The following is a 15,473-nucleotide window of genomic DNA, read 5'->3' on the forward strand; positions in this document are numbered from 1 at the left end:
ATGTCGCACATATGTCTCATCGGCATCATACCATCTGGATAAGCTATATTTGTAAAATATCATGCAACATCTTGCAGGCGGGTAACACTTGCAGTCTAAATCGCTGGCTCTGCATAGCCTTATCTTTCGATGAGCTAAGCGCTTAAAAGTGATGGCGCGCTACGCCTAGAGGAGAGGGAGGGGAATTAGTAGGAATAAGGGAATGTTCATTGTATACACCCGAATCCAAAGATATCGGAAGTAATGAGCAAGAGTTATTTAGTAAGATCACCATAGTTTTGTGTAAAGTTGTCAAGTTAAACACCAAAGCCATCTTTTTGAAGATATATAATTTCTTTGGCAGGATATTTTCGATATTAGCGCATCGTTATCTATCGTTGTGACTTTTCAGGTTGAAACGCAGAGTCTTGGGTCAAGCAAATACTATATACGTTTACAGGCTGCTCACTCTGTAAAATTAATAAGTCAGTCAGGATTTAGTGCTCCATTTGGCAAATGTCGATTCAAGAGGGAAATAGACAGCGGAGTATGCCCGCCACCGGACCGGGTGCAAGGTATCGTCAGGGTATCATAGGCGCCGCTCTGGGTTCTGATGGCACGCTTACAAATGAAAGTGTTGGCGGACAATCAAGGCAGTCAGCGCAATATGGAAAGAAAAGCTTTCTGGATCCGCATCTATCTGTTCTCGAACTATTAGACAGAGCTTGTGAGCTGCCATCAGCAGGAGAAGAGGGAAGCTTTTCAAGGAACATAGGACCTCCGCAAAGCGTCAATATGGAAAAAAGTACCAATAGTATATCAGAATCGTGGCAAGCCATCCAACGGGGCGATAATTACATATCGGTAGTGCCAGAGAGATGTCCTTCTCAATCTACAGCAGCAGGAATTTTGTCGTCCAGCGATACGTCCGAGGAAGAGATGGAAGCCGCAATTTCACCTAGTATTGAAGAGGTTCAGCAGAGCCATCAGCAGCAACAGCAGTTGCGCTCTCTGAGTGAGTTCGGATCGATCCCACTGAATGTTCCACTTTTCATGCCAGAAGCTGAACTTGCATACGCACGACAAGATGACAGGGATGACGAGACTATAACTAAGAGCCTCACATCGTCTTCCAATTCTTTTGTTATGCCAAAGCTATCTTTATCTCAAAAGTCTCAAAAGTTTCGAATTCTCATACTGGGTAGGCCTGGTTTAAAGTTTTATCAGGGGATACCAAAAAGATATCAAGGTTTATTTGAAGTATCCCGTTTCCAGAATACTTCAGATTTCAAGCAGTTTACCGGTGTCTTAGTCGTCTTTCAAGAATTAAAAGAGATGATATCTTTATTAAGCAGAATTTGTCATAGTTCACCTGTTCGGCCGATAATTCCAATATGTCAGACTGGTCAGCGCCAACAAGTCAAAAACGTTTTAAATTCAATGTCCAAGAGCAAGCTAATATCACTGTTGTATCCACCAGTTGTTGCATCAAATCACTCTGATCTTAATAAGATGTACAAATTTCTACATGACTTGTCGAAATCCCTATCGGACAATTCAGAAAATGAATACGATGAGTCTGATATCCAAGAACAGGAAGCCAAAAAATCGTTCAGTCGCAAGAGAAAAAAATTGTCATCAACCGGAAAGCATAATAAGGACGGTAAAGATATTGGCAAAGGTGAAAAAATGAATAGATGGGTTGTATGGGGTATATCACTTACTGTTGGTGTTGGCATAGGATATTTCATGTCTTACTTTGTTTCGTCTGCTTGGATATCCGTTACCACAAAGTCACTTAGTCATATGGAACATTGTGTGGACGGGAAGAATTTTGTAGTATTTGAAGATGCCTCACTCGAACTAAGCGATCACCACTCAGATACTGATTACTCCTTTTCTCATGTTTTAGGAATCTTTAAAGAGACTGTTAAACAATGGAATGGAGCCTTTAAACAGTTTCTCAACAAGCAGATATCGATCGTCGAGGAGTTGACTCATTTCAACCGAGATGATTGGAACGAAGAAAACGCTAACAGAGTCTTAGCGCTAGGTTATATTTTGCTCTGATTTCATACCTTTCGAAAATCATATCAAAGGAGTATCAAAAAAGATGTGCACAGGAAAGGGTTTTTGGGAGAATTAAATAGGAGTTTTCATTAATTTAGTATAGGCTTCTGGGGATTAGGAAATGTTTTGGAGCATATAAGAAAGATATAAATAGGGTAAGTACAAAATCTACTTTAATAAATAAAGTATCGTTTGGATGTAACACTAAAAACATATATGTGACCAATTCGTGGGGAATTTTAATCTTATAAAACACGTTTTTTTTTTGTTTTGTTCTTCAAACTCAAAAATGTTCAAATTTTAAAAAAGGATAAATGAAAAAATCCTTTTTTGAAACTGTACACTATTCATACTTAAGGATTGCTACGTCAAACTTTCTTTCTTTCAATCATTTGTTTTGTATCAGTGCATGGGCTGGGGGTGCGTTGGCCAAGAGCAAGAGGTTATTCTTTGATGTCTTACGTTGTGAGCTAAAAATTTCTCGCCACTTAATAAAAAAGAGGAAAACAATTTTTTCGAAGCTTTGGCGACTAGTCAAAGCTAAATAAAATCTTTTTTTCAACGAGATTAGGAAGTCTTTACTCAAGGCGTATCATTTAATGTTGTCACTTACCTGACACTCTGTTGCAGAGAGGCGCGCGTCTCTATCAACTAAGCGCAACTTAAAAAAACTCCAGTCTAGAAGTAAGAAGGTTCAGAAATCCATCTTGTAACAACTAAATAAGACAAAGAATAACTCTCTATGAATCAAGATTCCATTTAGTATCTATGAGATTTAGACAAATTCAACTGGCTCTACGAGAGAAGCTCTCGCCACCACTTCGAATAGGTATTCGTACGCAACTTACTGCCTTGGTGTGCATCGTTGCGCTGGTATCACTGATAATCCTAGCTATCACTACTGGGGTTTACTTCACTTCAAATTATAGGAACCTTAGGTCTGACAGACTGTTAATGGCTGCTCAGCTAAAATCTTCCCAAGTTGACCAAAGTTTGAACTACCTTTACTATCAATGTTACTGGTTGTCCTCGAGAGACACAATACAAACAGCGTTAGCAAACTATGTTTCAGGGAATAAAACCTACGAAAATTGGCTAGATGCCACAAGCGTAATACAGAGGTTTCTAGCTTCTTCGGCGTTATTTTCCGTCGTAAGAGTTTATGATGCAGGCTTTAATGCGGTTCTCAACTCTACCAATAATGGAACCGGTGACTTGCTGCCTGTAGATATCCTTAATGAGTTATTACCTTTATCAAGTGATATAGCTCTGCCGTCTTCATTAGAAACACAAGGTATGCTTACAGATCCAGTATTAAATGATACCACCTACGTGATGTCCATGTCCTTGCCCATATATGCAAATCCATCCATTATTTTGAGTGAGCCAAGAGTGTACGGATATATCACCTTAATAATGTCCGCCGACAGTATAAAAAGTGTCTATAGCCTTAATGCAACAACTGGCTTGGATTTGACGAATTTTCTTCTGGTTTCCGCGGTGTATAATAGTTCGGAGAGATTAAACGGATACCGTTTTGTATTTCCATCAGAAGGATTATCGTCACAAATCTTGCATCAAGTGTTTGAGATAGATAACGATACCTTTTTGAATCCAGCGCTCAGAGAAGGGGATTCAGGAAGTGTTACACATGAGGAGTTTCTCGGCGGTTCGTACGCAATTGGATACTCTCCAAGCAGCTTCATGTTTGTAAACTGGATTTCCATAGTTCTCCAATCCGAAGCAGTGTTTATGGAGCCATCTACCAGGCTTGCCAAGATTATAAGTGGTACTGTGGTAGCCATTGGTGTCTTTGTATGTATGGTGACTCTTCCACTGACACGCTGGGCCGTGCAACCTATTGTTCGTTTGCAAGCTGCTACTGAACTTATTACAGAAGGTCGAGGACTTCGCTCAAGTACTCCTGGTGGCTCTGTTAGTAGAAGCAGCTCATTTATCCATCGACGCCCAAGTCGTACCAGCTCCCTTCATTCTCTTACATTCAACGAGAAGGGTGGCACAATTGATGGAAGTGGTAGATATAGTGGAAGCTATGCAGCTGATGGATCCTTAAATCATGATAAGGTGGCGCAGAACTCCACTGGTAGCAGCATTAACGATGGCAGTTCCAATAGATCGAAGAAATTGACCACATCAGCTAACTTGATAGAGGCAAGGGTTCCCGTTTATAGAAGAGTCTTTTCGGATGAGCTTTCTGAATTAACGGATACTTTTAACACAATGACAGATGCGCTTGACCAGCATTATGCGCTACTAGAGGATAGAGTGAGGGCAAGAACTAGACAGCTTGAGGCTGCCAAAATCGAAGCAGAGAAAGCCAACGAGGCAAAAACGGTTTTCATCGCCAATATATCACATGAATTGAGGACTCCGCTTAATGGTATATTAGGAATGACAGCAATATCGATGGAAGAGAGAGATATTGATAAAGTTCAAAACAGTTTGAAGTTAATATTTAGATCCGGTGAATTATTGCTGCATATCCTTACCGAACTGCTGACATTCTCAAAGAACGTATTACAGAGAACAAAATTGGAGAAAAGAGATTTTAACATAACTGATGTAGCTTTACAAATCAAATCGATTTTTGGAAAAGTCGCGAAGGACCAGGGGGTAAAGTTATCAATTATTATGTCTCCCAACATGATTAGAAGAATGATATTGTATGGTGACTCTAACAGAATAATTCAAATTGTCATGAATCTGGTATCTAATGCCTTGAAATTCACACCCGTGGATGGTAAAGTCAACGTGCGCATAAAACTGATGGGTGAATACGACCTGAAAAAGAGTACCGAAGGTGACCACAGAATTGTCCATATAATAGAGGATACGCAACCCGCTGATGATATGCCTCAAACACCTGGACATAAACCAGATGACGAGGCAAACTTATCTGATAAAACGATTGATGCTACTCTATCCGCTAACACTGACGAGACAGACGACGGCCACAGCGATTACAAGATAGAAAAGCCTGATGATTATGATAGCTCCTCTCTAATTTCAATCAGCACAAGTTCCTATGATGATACAATATTCCATAGTCAGTTTAAGAAGACAACGTGTACCCTAGAAGCTGAGAATGGAGAAGCACTAGAGAATCCAAAGACCTGGGTGATCTCCATTGAAGTTGAAGACACAGGCCCAGGAATCGATCCTTCACTACAGGAATCCGTATTCGAACCTTTTGTTCAAGGCGATCAAGCCTTATCAAGACAGTACGGTGGTACAGGTTTAGGTTTATCCATATGTAGGCAATTAGCAACCATGATGAATGGGACAATGAAGCTGGACTCCACACTAAATGTAGGTAGTAAATTCACGTTCACTGTACCTTTAATCCAAACAAGAGAAATTACTGTCGATACTGATAATCCGTTTGAGGATGAGTTCAATCCACGGAGTAAAAAGAATAGGAAAGTAAAGTTTAAATTGGCAAAAAGTGTCAGAAGTAAATCTTCGCTAGTAAATTCTAGCCCCAAGGCTGCATCAAATGTTAAGAATTTAGTGGAAAAACATTCTGATATGACAAAAAATAATGGAAGCAGCCAAAGTTTATCCAGCGTTCCGTTAGACAGACCTTTCCTGCAAAGCACTGGTACAGCATTGTCTAGCAAAGCCCATGAGAATCAATCAGCTGTTAGTAAACCATTCAAAATATTGGTTGCCGAAGATAATCATGTTAATCAAGAAGTAATTAGGCGAATGCTCGTTTTGGAAAACATTGGAACTATAGATTTGGCGTGTGATGGGCAAGATGCATTCGAAAACGTTCAAGCATTACAAAAAAAAAATGAACATTATGATCTCATTTTCATGGATGTTCAAATGCCGAGAGTCGATGGACTTTCGGCAACGAAGATGATTCGCGGTGATTTAAATTATAAATATCCCATTGTTGCACTAACAGCATTTGCCGACGAAAGCAACATTAAAGTCTGCTTAGAAGCTGGTATGGACGGGTTCCTATCGAAGCCTATAAAAAGACCAAAATTAAGAACAATTCTCGAAGAATACTGCCCTGAATATAGCGCCAACAAAGCGCAAGATAAAACATAAGTATATTAACAATGGGAGCCTATTGGTTTCCATGAGTCAAATAGAGTACTAATAAATTCATCATGCAACTCGAATAAAGAGCATTTTTTTGAAAAACGGCCTAATTAAATTTGTTTATACAATTATTTAATGTATACAAAAAAGGTATGATGACATAAACGCATGTAATATAAAGTAAAGATGCGAAATTGTCTATTTCAACTTCTTCTTTGGACGCAATTGATTAGTGTGACCACATTTTCTCTTTCTACAGTTGGTAGCTCTTGGTGGTAATCTAGCATAACATTTACGGCAAACAGCTTTTTCACAGTTGTACTTAGAAGCCAAAGCCTTCAAAGATGGTTCAATAATACCACCTCTCAATCTCAAGACCAAGTGTAAAGTAGATTCTTTTTGAATGTTGTAGTCAGACAAAGTTCTACCATCTTCCAATTGCTTACCAGCAAAGATCAATCTTTGTTGGTCAGGAGGGATACCTTCTTTGTCTTGAATCTTAGACTTGACATTGTCAATAGTGTCAGAAGATTCAACTTCCAAAGTGATGGTTTTACCAGTCAAAGTCTTGACGAAACTGTAATAAAAGTGATTTTCTGTTAGTAAACTGCTATAATGAAAAAACGTCAAAATATTGACGGCACACGACCACAGGTAATGATGCAATAAATGATTCAGGCCCCCTACTTCCTCTTTCACATCCGACTGATAACCACTAATCATCCCCGGGCAATCCTAAACTGCTCTTCTCAACTGCAAACATGCTTGCCCGCTTCCAATGAATATGTCTCTTTCACCTTGTGGATTCACCCATTTCTGGAAATTCGGCGCTTCTGTTTCTTGTCTTTTTTAAAAATCTTCCCTAGGTTTCTGATCATTCATTGTTCCATCAATAGGCCTGTTTTGGGCTCTTTAAACCACTGTTAAGCATACATTTGCATCTTTGAATCTTGGGTTCTTCTCAAATACTAAATTAATAAGGACACCTCAGTTTCAACACCTATGTTTTCAATATTAACTGAAGTGTTTAGATTGAAAGTTTACAGCGTATAATCGACGATCCTCTCTCAGCCCGCGCTCTCCTCTCGTCCTGTCATGTCAAGACTTCGCCTGGATGTATCCGCCTGCCTACAGCGCACTGTCTGCCGAGGGGAGCCGTTACTGACGATTCGCACGCCTCCCCCTCCAGTGGCTCCGTCCCGCCACAGAATCCTCTGCCTGTGATGGCTCATGCAACTTTGGACGCCAGCCTACACCCTCTGTGGTTGCGTATGGGTGGTACTGCCAGTCTTGGTTGCGTCCGTTCAAGCGCAACCAGCATATTCCTCGTTGCGCCGCGCCAAAAAAAGCCGAAAAAACTAGTTGAAAACTGAAACCCACACACCAGAAGAGTCTCACTACTTTCGCGGGTGTACGGATGGTAAGTAACAGTCAAATATTCAATGTCACATGCATGTCACATGCTCCAACGTCCTCAAAAGGGGGTCGTTACCCAGCCATACTTTCAGGTTTTGTATGTTTTTTTCCCTGTAGGTGAATATGCCGGTGATTATCACCTACACGATGGGAATGGTTACGGGAAGTAAGGATGATGATTGTGTGCCGTGACGAAATCTCGGCGAACGAACAAACGATGAATAAGAAGTGCAGTGGATTGAGTCGAGCGGAATAGGGAACACTGAAGAGGTCGCACTGCCAATTGACAAGACTGAACATACGAGACGTGTCTAAGCTGCTGAAAAAGAACTTGAAATTGCAAGAATTTGTTGTAGGCTTCTTTTCCTTCTTACACATCTGTGAATTGCACCGCTGTTGAAAGTTAACAGGGAAGAAAAGAGGGCAAGGAGGTTTTAGTTTAGTTGAGTGCTGCCACGATGTCAGAGACCGATGCAGGTGGCAGAGACGGGGTGGTAGATGGAGAAGTGTCTGCATTCTTGGGACTACCCCCACAGAAGACCGAGACAATTGACCCAGAGATTGTTCGCGTGATAAGAACAAAAATTCAGGAATTCAGTCAGCTCAAATCCCAAAATATGAGACTCACAGTCACTATAGATGAAGTCAAATCTGTATCCACAAAGCGAAACGAAGCTTTGAGGGCAGAAGTCGAAAAGGCACTCAGGGAAAGCGACAAAATAAGAAACGAGAGAGATGAATTGGATAAATCGATATCTGAATTGAGCAATGAAAGGACGAATTTGATCAGCAATTTAGAGACTTCTAAGAATGAGGTCAAGGAGCAATCGGAACAGAGAGACTTGTTGAAGAAGGATAAACAGGATATCGTTAATCTCTTAGCGGAGAAGGTGGAGGAATTGCAAGGCTCCAAGAATGAATGCGATAGATTTTTGAAACAAAATAAAGATCTGCGCAATAAAATTATGGAACTAGAGAGTCTGAATCAAAATTTACAATTCAATGATTTGAACATCAAGGCCGAAGTCCAAACGCTAGAACAAAGATTAAATTTGATTACAAAAAACAACGAATGGCTGGAAGAACAATTCAACAGTCAAAGCGAGGAGCTTGTTTCTTTGAGACAATCTTTCAGCTCTAAGCTGCAAGCTAGTGCAAAAGAGCTTTCAATTGTTAAGAATGACCTTCAATTAGAACAAACAACGAAACAAGTTATCATAGAGAAAAATGATGAATTATCGAAGAATTTGCAGGAGAAGATGTTACAAGTTAAAGAGTTAAGCGATACGTTGGCCACAGAAAAGGGCGAATTCCAAAGAGAGATGTCCTTAAAACAACGGTTGATTGACTTGTTAGAGAAGCAATCAACGTCATTGAAAAATGAACTTAAATTTGCCTCAGAAAGAAATGATTCGTATTCATCAGATGCTGGTGAGAACAAATCTTTACATAATGAAAGAGAAAAACTCATATCGGATTTGGCAGAATTAAGGTCAAAGTATGAAAATTCAGAGAGTGAACGTCTACGACTGGAAGCATTGGTCGAAGAGTTTATGCCAAATGACGAGAAACTTGAATTAAATGAAAACTCAACCATGCTCACATCATATAATACAGACTCCTCTACACCGTCGCGCAAACTTTATGGTGATCTAAGTATCTTGAGAAGACAATTATTGAAAGAAAAGCACCAAAAGGAGAATTTACAACGCCAAGTGGAATCATTTATCATTGAACTGGAGCACAAGATTCCAGTTATCAATTCGTTTAAAAAGAGAACTGCAATGTTAGAGGCAGAATTAAACGATGTTGCATTGTTGTTGGAGCATACCTCAAATGAAAAGGAGACCAAGGAAAGAGAGTTTGATATGGTGAATTCTAAGATCAAACAGTATGAGTCCAATATTCATGATTTGGTTAGACAACGATCTGATCTAGCTCATCAGGTGCAGTACTTACTATTGCACATTTCGGTGCAAAACGACAACAATGGACCTTTAACACAAGACGAGGTGGCTTTTGTAAAAAAGATTTTGAATAATGAAGATCCGAATTACGCAAGTGACTCTCAGCGTGTCATTTCGGAGAGGTTATTGGAGTTCGATAATGTCATTGCTATGCAAGAAAAGAATGCAGAACTTTTAAAAACCGTCCGAAATTTGGCAGATAAATTGGAAGCAGAAGAATTCGCTAGACGTTCCGATAGTATGACTATCGAAAGTAAAACTATAAAAGAAGCTAAGGAGGCTATCGTTACGTTACAATCATTCAATGAAAAGCTAGAATCCAAATTGAAAAGTATCGAAAAAGAAAGGGACGCCTATAAAACACTAGTTGCAGATCGTAAGGATCGAGAAATGGCCAGTCCGTCTTCTTTAAAGAAGCATGACGAAATCGAAAAAGAGGAAAGCGAGAAGAAAATTCAAACTCTTGAAGATCAGCTGACAGCAGTAACAACCGAATATTCCAAGAATATTCGAATGCTGAATGAGGAAATACAGCAACTATACAAAGTTAAGAGTGAAATCACCATAAACTTAGAAAAGGAGAAGTTTTCAAGGCAATTAGCTGAAGAGAGACTAAACCTGTCACAGAATAGTTTAGAGCTGACACAGAATGAAAACAGAGAACTGTCAAGAAGGTCTAAACATCTACAGGATCTCATGGAAGCACAAGATCAAAGAACAGGCAAAACTATGGATGAGTATATTGCCTGTAAAACTAAACTCGGTATAGTAGAGTCCAAGATATCAAATATGGAGGCGGAAAGAGACCTTCTAAAGTCTTCAGAAAATCGCCTAAAGGATGGTTACAAAAAACTATCTGATGAAAAGAATACTCTTAGAATAATGGTAACACAATTGCAAACATTGCAATCAGAACGTGAGATCATGTTACAGAGCATTCAAAAAGACCATCAAGAGAAGATCAAAAATCTGGAAAGTGCTATTAGTAAGGCTCATGAATCCTTGACTTCCAAGGATTTGGAGATCAATACGATAAAAGAGTCTTCCCAGAATAAAAGTCAAATATGTGAAGAGAAAATAGATTCTTTACGGCAGGAAATTAGTGAACTGCGAGAAAAATTGACCGAAAAGACGGTTTTAGTGTGTAAACTAGAATCTGATGTCAAAAATACAAAGAGAGAACTCGAGGAAAGTAAGGCTCGTATTTCTTCTTTTGATGTATTAAATGATACGGAGAATAGCGAAGGAACTCAGAAGAATATCTTTAAAGATCTTGAGAAAGCTAAAATTGCCCTTGCAGACGCGTATTCTCAGGTTGAACATTATAAAGAGCTAGCTTCTTCATCAGAGGAGTCCTTAAATACAGTTAGAGCGGAATACACCGAAGATAGAGAAAATTTGGCAACAACTTTAGAAAATTTAAGAAAAGAGAAAGATGGGATGGAAGAACGTATTTCTAGCTTGAATAAGCAGCTACAAGACGTAAGCACAGAACTGAAAACTGAGAAGGAACACTCAGATACAGAAAAAAGTGAACTACTCAAAAAATTTTCAATTTTGAAGGCTAACGATCAGCCACTCGAAGAAATGAAGAAAAAGCACGAGCTTCAGATAGAGGAGCTTAAGAAAGATCTGGAGGAACAAGCGTCATACGCAAATAAAGCTCAAAAAAATTACGAGGAGGAGCTAAAAAAACACGAAGCCATCTCGAAAACAGTTAGCGAACTAAGAGAGCAAGTTCGAGATTATAAATTGTCTGCAGAACATCTTAAATCATCAAGAGATCAACTAAGCGCCACTCTAGAGGAAAGCGAAAAAAGTTGGCTGGTACAAAAGTCTGATCTTGAGGCCCAGTTGGATGCTAACAAAGAACGTCTCGAAGACCTTTCTACTCAAAACAAACTTTTGTATGATCAGGTTGAACTATTCTCAATGAAGGCAGGAGATCAACAAGGTGTTACTTTCACCGAAGAACATGATCTTTTGGTCAGCCTACGTCGCGAGAGAGATATTCTGGAAACTAAGCTTGCTGTCAGCGATAGAGAAGTTAAAACCCTCCGTCAGAAGCAAACAATCTTGGAGAATGAGCTGAAAATGGCACGTGCCCAGGCGGCTGAGCTCAAGGAAACAGATGCAAAGCGTCAAAGTTTTACAATTGAACACCAGAAAATTATGGAACAATTGAATCAGTTGAACTTGATGAGAGAAAGCAATACCACCTTACGAAATGCTGCCCAGGCCGCGAACAAGAAGAATGACGATCTTCGTGAAGAGCTAGACAATCTGCAGAAAAAATTAATTCCATTACAATCGGAGAATGCTAGTTTGCACGATACAATACAGGAGAAAGATCAACAAATAATTCTTTACAAAAGCGAGTCAAACCGTTGGAGAGAGCGCTCTCAGGAAATTTTGCAGAAGCAGGAGAGAATTGATCCGGAGGAATATGAAAAACTAGGCAATGAGGTGTCTTCTTTGAAATCTCAACTTGAGGAGCGAATCAAAGAGAATACTGACTTGAATGACAGATTCAATAGGCTCAAGAAACAGGCACATGAAAAGCTAAATGCTTCTAAAAATGCTCAAACGACGTTGACTTCAGAACTGAACGAATTACAGGAGGCTAAAAAGAATCTAGAAGAATCCTTACAAAAAGAGACTATAAAATGTCGTGATCTGGAGTCAAAACTTGCTCAAACTATGAGCTCTGTCGAATTTGAGAAGTTACAGGATGATTTGGCCAAAGCACTTCTCAGATCAAATGAAGTTGAGGAGAGCCTTCAAGACACTGTTAACTCTTCGAATACATTGACAGAACATCTCAAGAACGAGATTGCCTCATTGAAAAATGAACTCTCGATTTTGAAGGCGAAAGAGGAAACAACTCGTGCTGCAATTTCTGGCCAAAATGAAGACCTATCAAATGTAGTGGAATCTATGAAGCAAGCTTTTGAGCAAGAAAAAATCGATTTCATCAAGACAAAAACGGAGGAATTCAATAAGCAACTCGAAATGCATAAAAGTCATACTCCAGCAACTCAAAATGTACCTCAAATCAGTAACATCGATGAAGAAAAGAGAAAATGGGCAGACGAATACGAATCTGCCGTACTACAACGAATTCAGGAGGCCGAAGAAAATTTAAAAAGACGGATCAGGAAGCCAACAGAGGATAGAATCAATAGCGTCATTGAGAAAAAGAAGCAAGAGTTAGAAGATGAATACAAAAAGAAGCTTTTCATTCAAGATAATGAAATCCCGCTGAGTGATCAACAACGGGAAGAAATACGAAAAGAGCTTGAGAAAGATTTGCAAAATCATTTCGAAAATGACTTGAAAGAAGCCAAAAAGAAGTCTTTTGAAGAAGGCAAACAGCAAGCATCAATGAAAACCACATTGTTAGAAAGAAAGATTTCAAAACTTGAGACGCAACTTAAAGATAGAGAGAATGGCGCTGAATTGAAAGAGGCCAAAAAGCCGTCAGAAAACGATGAATCAAGTGATCTTTCTACACTTTCAAAGATAGACGAGAGTGCTGAGGCTGGGAAAAAACCCAGCCGACCACCCACCTCAGGCGAACAAGTTTTGAAATTAAATAATAATCCAACCTTTGGCTTTCAAACAACGCCTAATAGCAATCCTTTTACGTCATCCTTTCAAAACACTAGCTTTGAAAACAACTCAGTATTCGGAGCTAAACCATCCTTCGGGGTAGCAGGCAATGGTGAGTCATCTCCATTCGGTAAATTTGCGACAGGTTTTGGAAGCAATGTTCAAAAACCAACATTTTCTCTGGCACCTACACCGATGGTCGAGAAACCTGAAGAAGCAGAAAATGCGACCGAAAAAGAATCCTCGGGGGAATCAAATAATCCCTCCCCTTCAAAAAGACCCACAGAAAGTGAGGAACAGACCGAAAACAAGAGATTGAAGGAAGATTCTACAGAATAACCATCCCTTGATAGTTTGCATGTTAATTACATAGATAAGGTCCCAAAAAAAATCAATGTATTATATATAAATGAATATTTGTGATTGTATTGTATTCTTTAAAGCAGCAAATTTCTTTTTAGTGTATACAGCATGGACTCCTCTTGCTTAATGATAATAGCGATTTTATTTTTTGCTTATTGATTCATGTGGGTCTCTAGCCTAGCGCGTATCACACAGATCTTGTACACGACAGTTGAACGTCAAATACAAGAAAACATCTGCAGAATAGAACACGAACAATGTCTTAGGAGTGTTGGACTAAATGGATGACCCCAGGGAGATTTTGGCAAGCGACAAGTTTAACAATTTGTCATCAGATGGGGAAGAAGCGGTGGAACTTGCTAAACAGATTGATGAGATCGAAAGACAAAAAAAAGATCTCTTAAGAAGATTACAGCAGAAGAAAAGGGTGGTAAGAGTAGCAGATCCCAACTTTCAAGAGATTCAGATCGAAAGTTCGCCAAAGAAACGAAAACAGGAACCCCAAAAGGCTGGTTTGACAATTCAACCTAAAATCGAAGTACAGAACGTGAACGAGTCGAAGGTCCAAAATGACCAACAACTCCCTTCAAATAGCTCACCTTATTTTGTGCAAAGATACCGAAATGCTAAAAGGGAAGAACAGAAGGAATTACACCAGCGACAGGTATTATTGAGCTCTCGGGTTCACTCTTTCGCTGGCGTCGACGGTAAACAAAAGTCGAAAAGTGAACCGGTTGATGAGCAAGACGAATATTCAAGTCTTTGGCTGAAACAAAGGTATATACCGAGAGAGAATTTAAAAGAAGCTTTATATGAAGTAAAGATCCTACGATTAGGTAAGCTTTTTGCGAAGGTCAAGCCTCCTAAGTTCACCGAACCTCAGTATTCTAATTGGGTTACTGTTGGGATTCTGAGTGCCAGAGGAGAAGTCAAGTTTACAACTGGCGATAAACCTAAAAAATTCTTCAAATTTACTCTCACAGACTTTCAATTCAATCTAGATGTATTTATTTTTGGGAAAGCAAATGTTGAGAGATATTACAATTTACGAGTAGGTGATTTGGTTGCGGTCCTCAATCCTGAAATTTTACCATGGCGTCCCTCCGGGAAAGGTGGATATATTAAATCTTTTAATCTTCGAATTTCTCACAATTTTCCTTGTATATTAGAGATTGGCGCCAGTCGAGATCTCGGCTGGTGCCCTGTTTTTGATAGAACCAAGAACAAACCCTGCGGAGCGCCTATCAACAAAGCAAAAGAAAAGTGCTGTGACTATCATAAGGAGACCAAATTTAGAACTACGAATGCGAAGAGGGTAGAATTGAGTGGTACACATGCTCTTGGAGCACCAATTAAAGTCGATGCTCAACCTTCACTTTATCGAGATAAATCTTCACGATCAAAAAATACATTTAAGGTTATGCCTAGTTGGTCGAACCGAGGAATCAGTAATCACAATGAGCAAAGTAGTACTAAAGGTTATCATTTCAGCAATACAAATGCAGCGAAGGCATTTTTCAGCGAGAAATTTCAAAACCCTGACTTATTGAATAATTTGGATAGTAAAAGAAGAAAGATTCAAGACGGAAAAAAATCGCTACTAATTGACAAAAAACTAAAAGGTTTATTAAGCAAGGATTTTTACTTTGGCACAGCAGACAAAAATTCAGAGAGTGTTCTTCGAGCTACCGAAAGTACATTGCAGAGTGGTTTAATCCAAAGTGTTGGATTTGATCCAACCCATGGAAAAATGGCAGCCATACTAAAACAGGGTAGTGGAAGATTGGAAAATCACAAAGAAAGCGGGAAACAAATAGCGGTCACAGATTTATTGAAGGTAAAAAAGAAAAGCGTGAGCTTGAAGCCTTCACGAGAAATACTGCTGGAGAAGAAACATCACAGAGATCAGGTATGGCACGAACATTTTGGTAAACAGTCCTCCAAAACTTCAAGTGACTCGGATAGCGATTTGGAGATCATAGGCTAAAT

General features: G+C 39.4%; 5 protein-coding genes across 5 annotated transcripts; 4 read left to right on the forward strand and 1 right to left on the reverse strand.

Moving 5' to 3' along the window:
* Positions 1-495: 495 nt before the first annotated feature.
* On the forward strand, positions 496-2,049 carry ATG32 (mitophagy protein ATG32; the record flags this gene model as incomplete). The annotated part of the gene is made up of 1 exon (XM_037289917.1): positions 496-2,049. The coding sequence occupies one exon, from the start codon at positions 496-498 to the stop codon at positions 2,047-2,049; it is 1,554 nt and encodes a 517-aa protein (XP_037145812.1).
* A 768-nt stretch (positions 2,050-2,817) lies between these two features.
* On the forward strand, positions 2,818-6,132 carry SLN1 (histidine kinase; the record flags this gene model as incomplete). The annotated part of the gene is made up of 1 exon (XM_037289918.1): positions 2,818-6,132. One exon carries the CDS (start codon positions 2,818-2,820, stop codon positions 6,130-6,132), a length of 3,315 nt encoding a protein of 1,104 aa, XP_037145813.1.
* Positions 6,133-6,324: 192 nt separating this feature from the next.
* Positions 6,325-6,849, reverse strand: RPL40A (ubiquitin-60S ribosomal protein eL40 RPL40A fusion protein; the record flags this gene model as incomplete). Its single annotated transcript, XM_037289919.1, has 1 exon — positions 6,325-6,849. The coding sequence occupies one exon, from the start codon at positions 6,847-6,849 to the stop codon at positions 6,325-6,327; it is 525 nt and encodes a 174-aa protein (XP_037145814.1).
* Positions 6,850-8,000: 1,151 nt separating this feature from the next.
* On the forward strand, positions 8,001-13,460 carry MLP2 (Mlp2p; the record flags this gene model as incomplete). The annotated part of the gene is made up of 1 exon (XM_037289920.1): positions 8,001-13,460. The coding sequence occupies one exon, from the start codon at positions 8,001-8,003 to the stop codon at positions 13,458-13,460; it is 5,460 nt and encodes a 1,819-aa protein (XP_037145815.1).
* Positions 13,461-13,764: 304 nt separating this feature from the next.
* MCM10 (Mcm10p) lies at positions 13,765-15,471 on the forward strand (the record flags this gene model as incomplete). The annotated part of the gene is made up of 1 exon (XM_037289921.1): positions 13,765-15,471. The coding sequence occupies one exon, from the start codon at positions 13,765-13,767 to the stop codon at positions 15,469-15,471; it is 1,707 nt and encodes a 568-aa protein (XP_037145816.1).
* Positions 15,472-15,473: the final 2 nt, after the last annotated feature.

Source organism: Zygotorulaspora mrakii, chromosome 6 (assembly GCF_013402915.1).
Source record: "Zygotorulaspora mrakii chromosome 6, complete sequence".
In the NCBI taxonomy this organism is placed as follows: domain Eukaryota; kingdom Fungi; phylum Ascomycota; class Saccharomycetes; order Saccharomycetales; family Saccharomycetaceae; genus Zygotorulaspora; species Zygotorulaspora mrakii.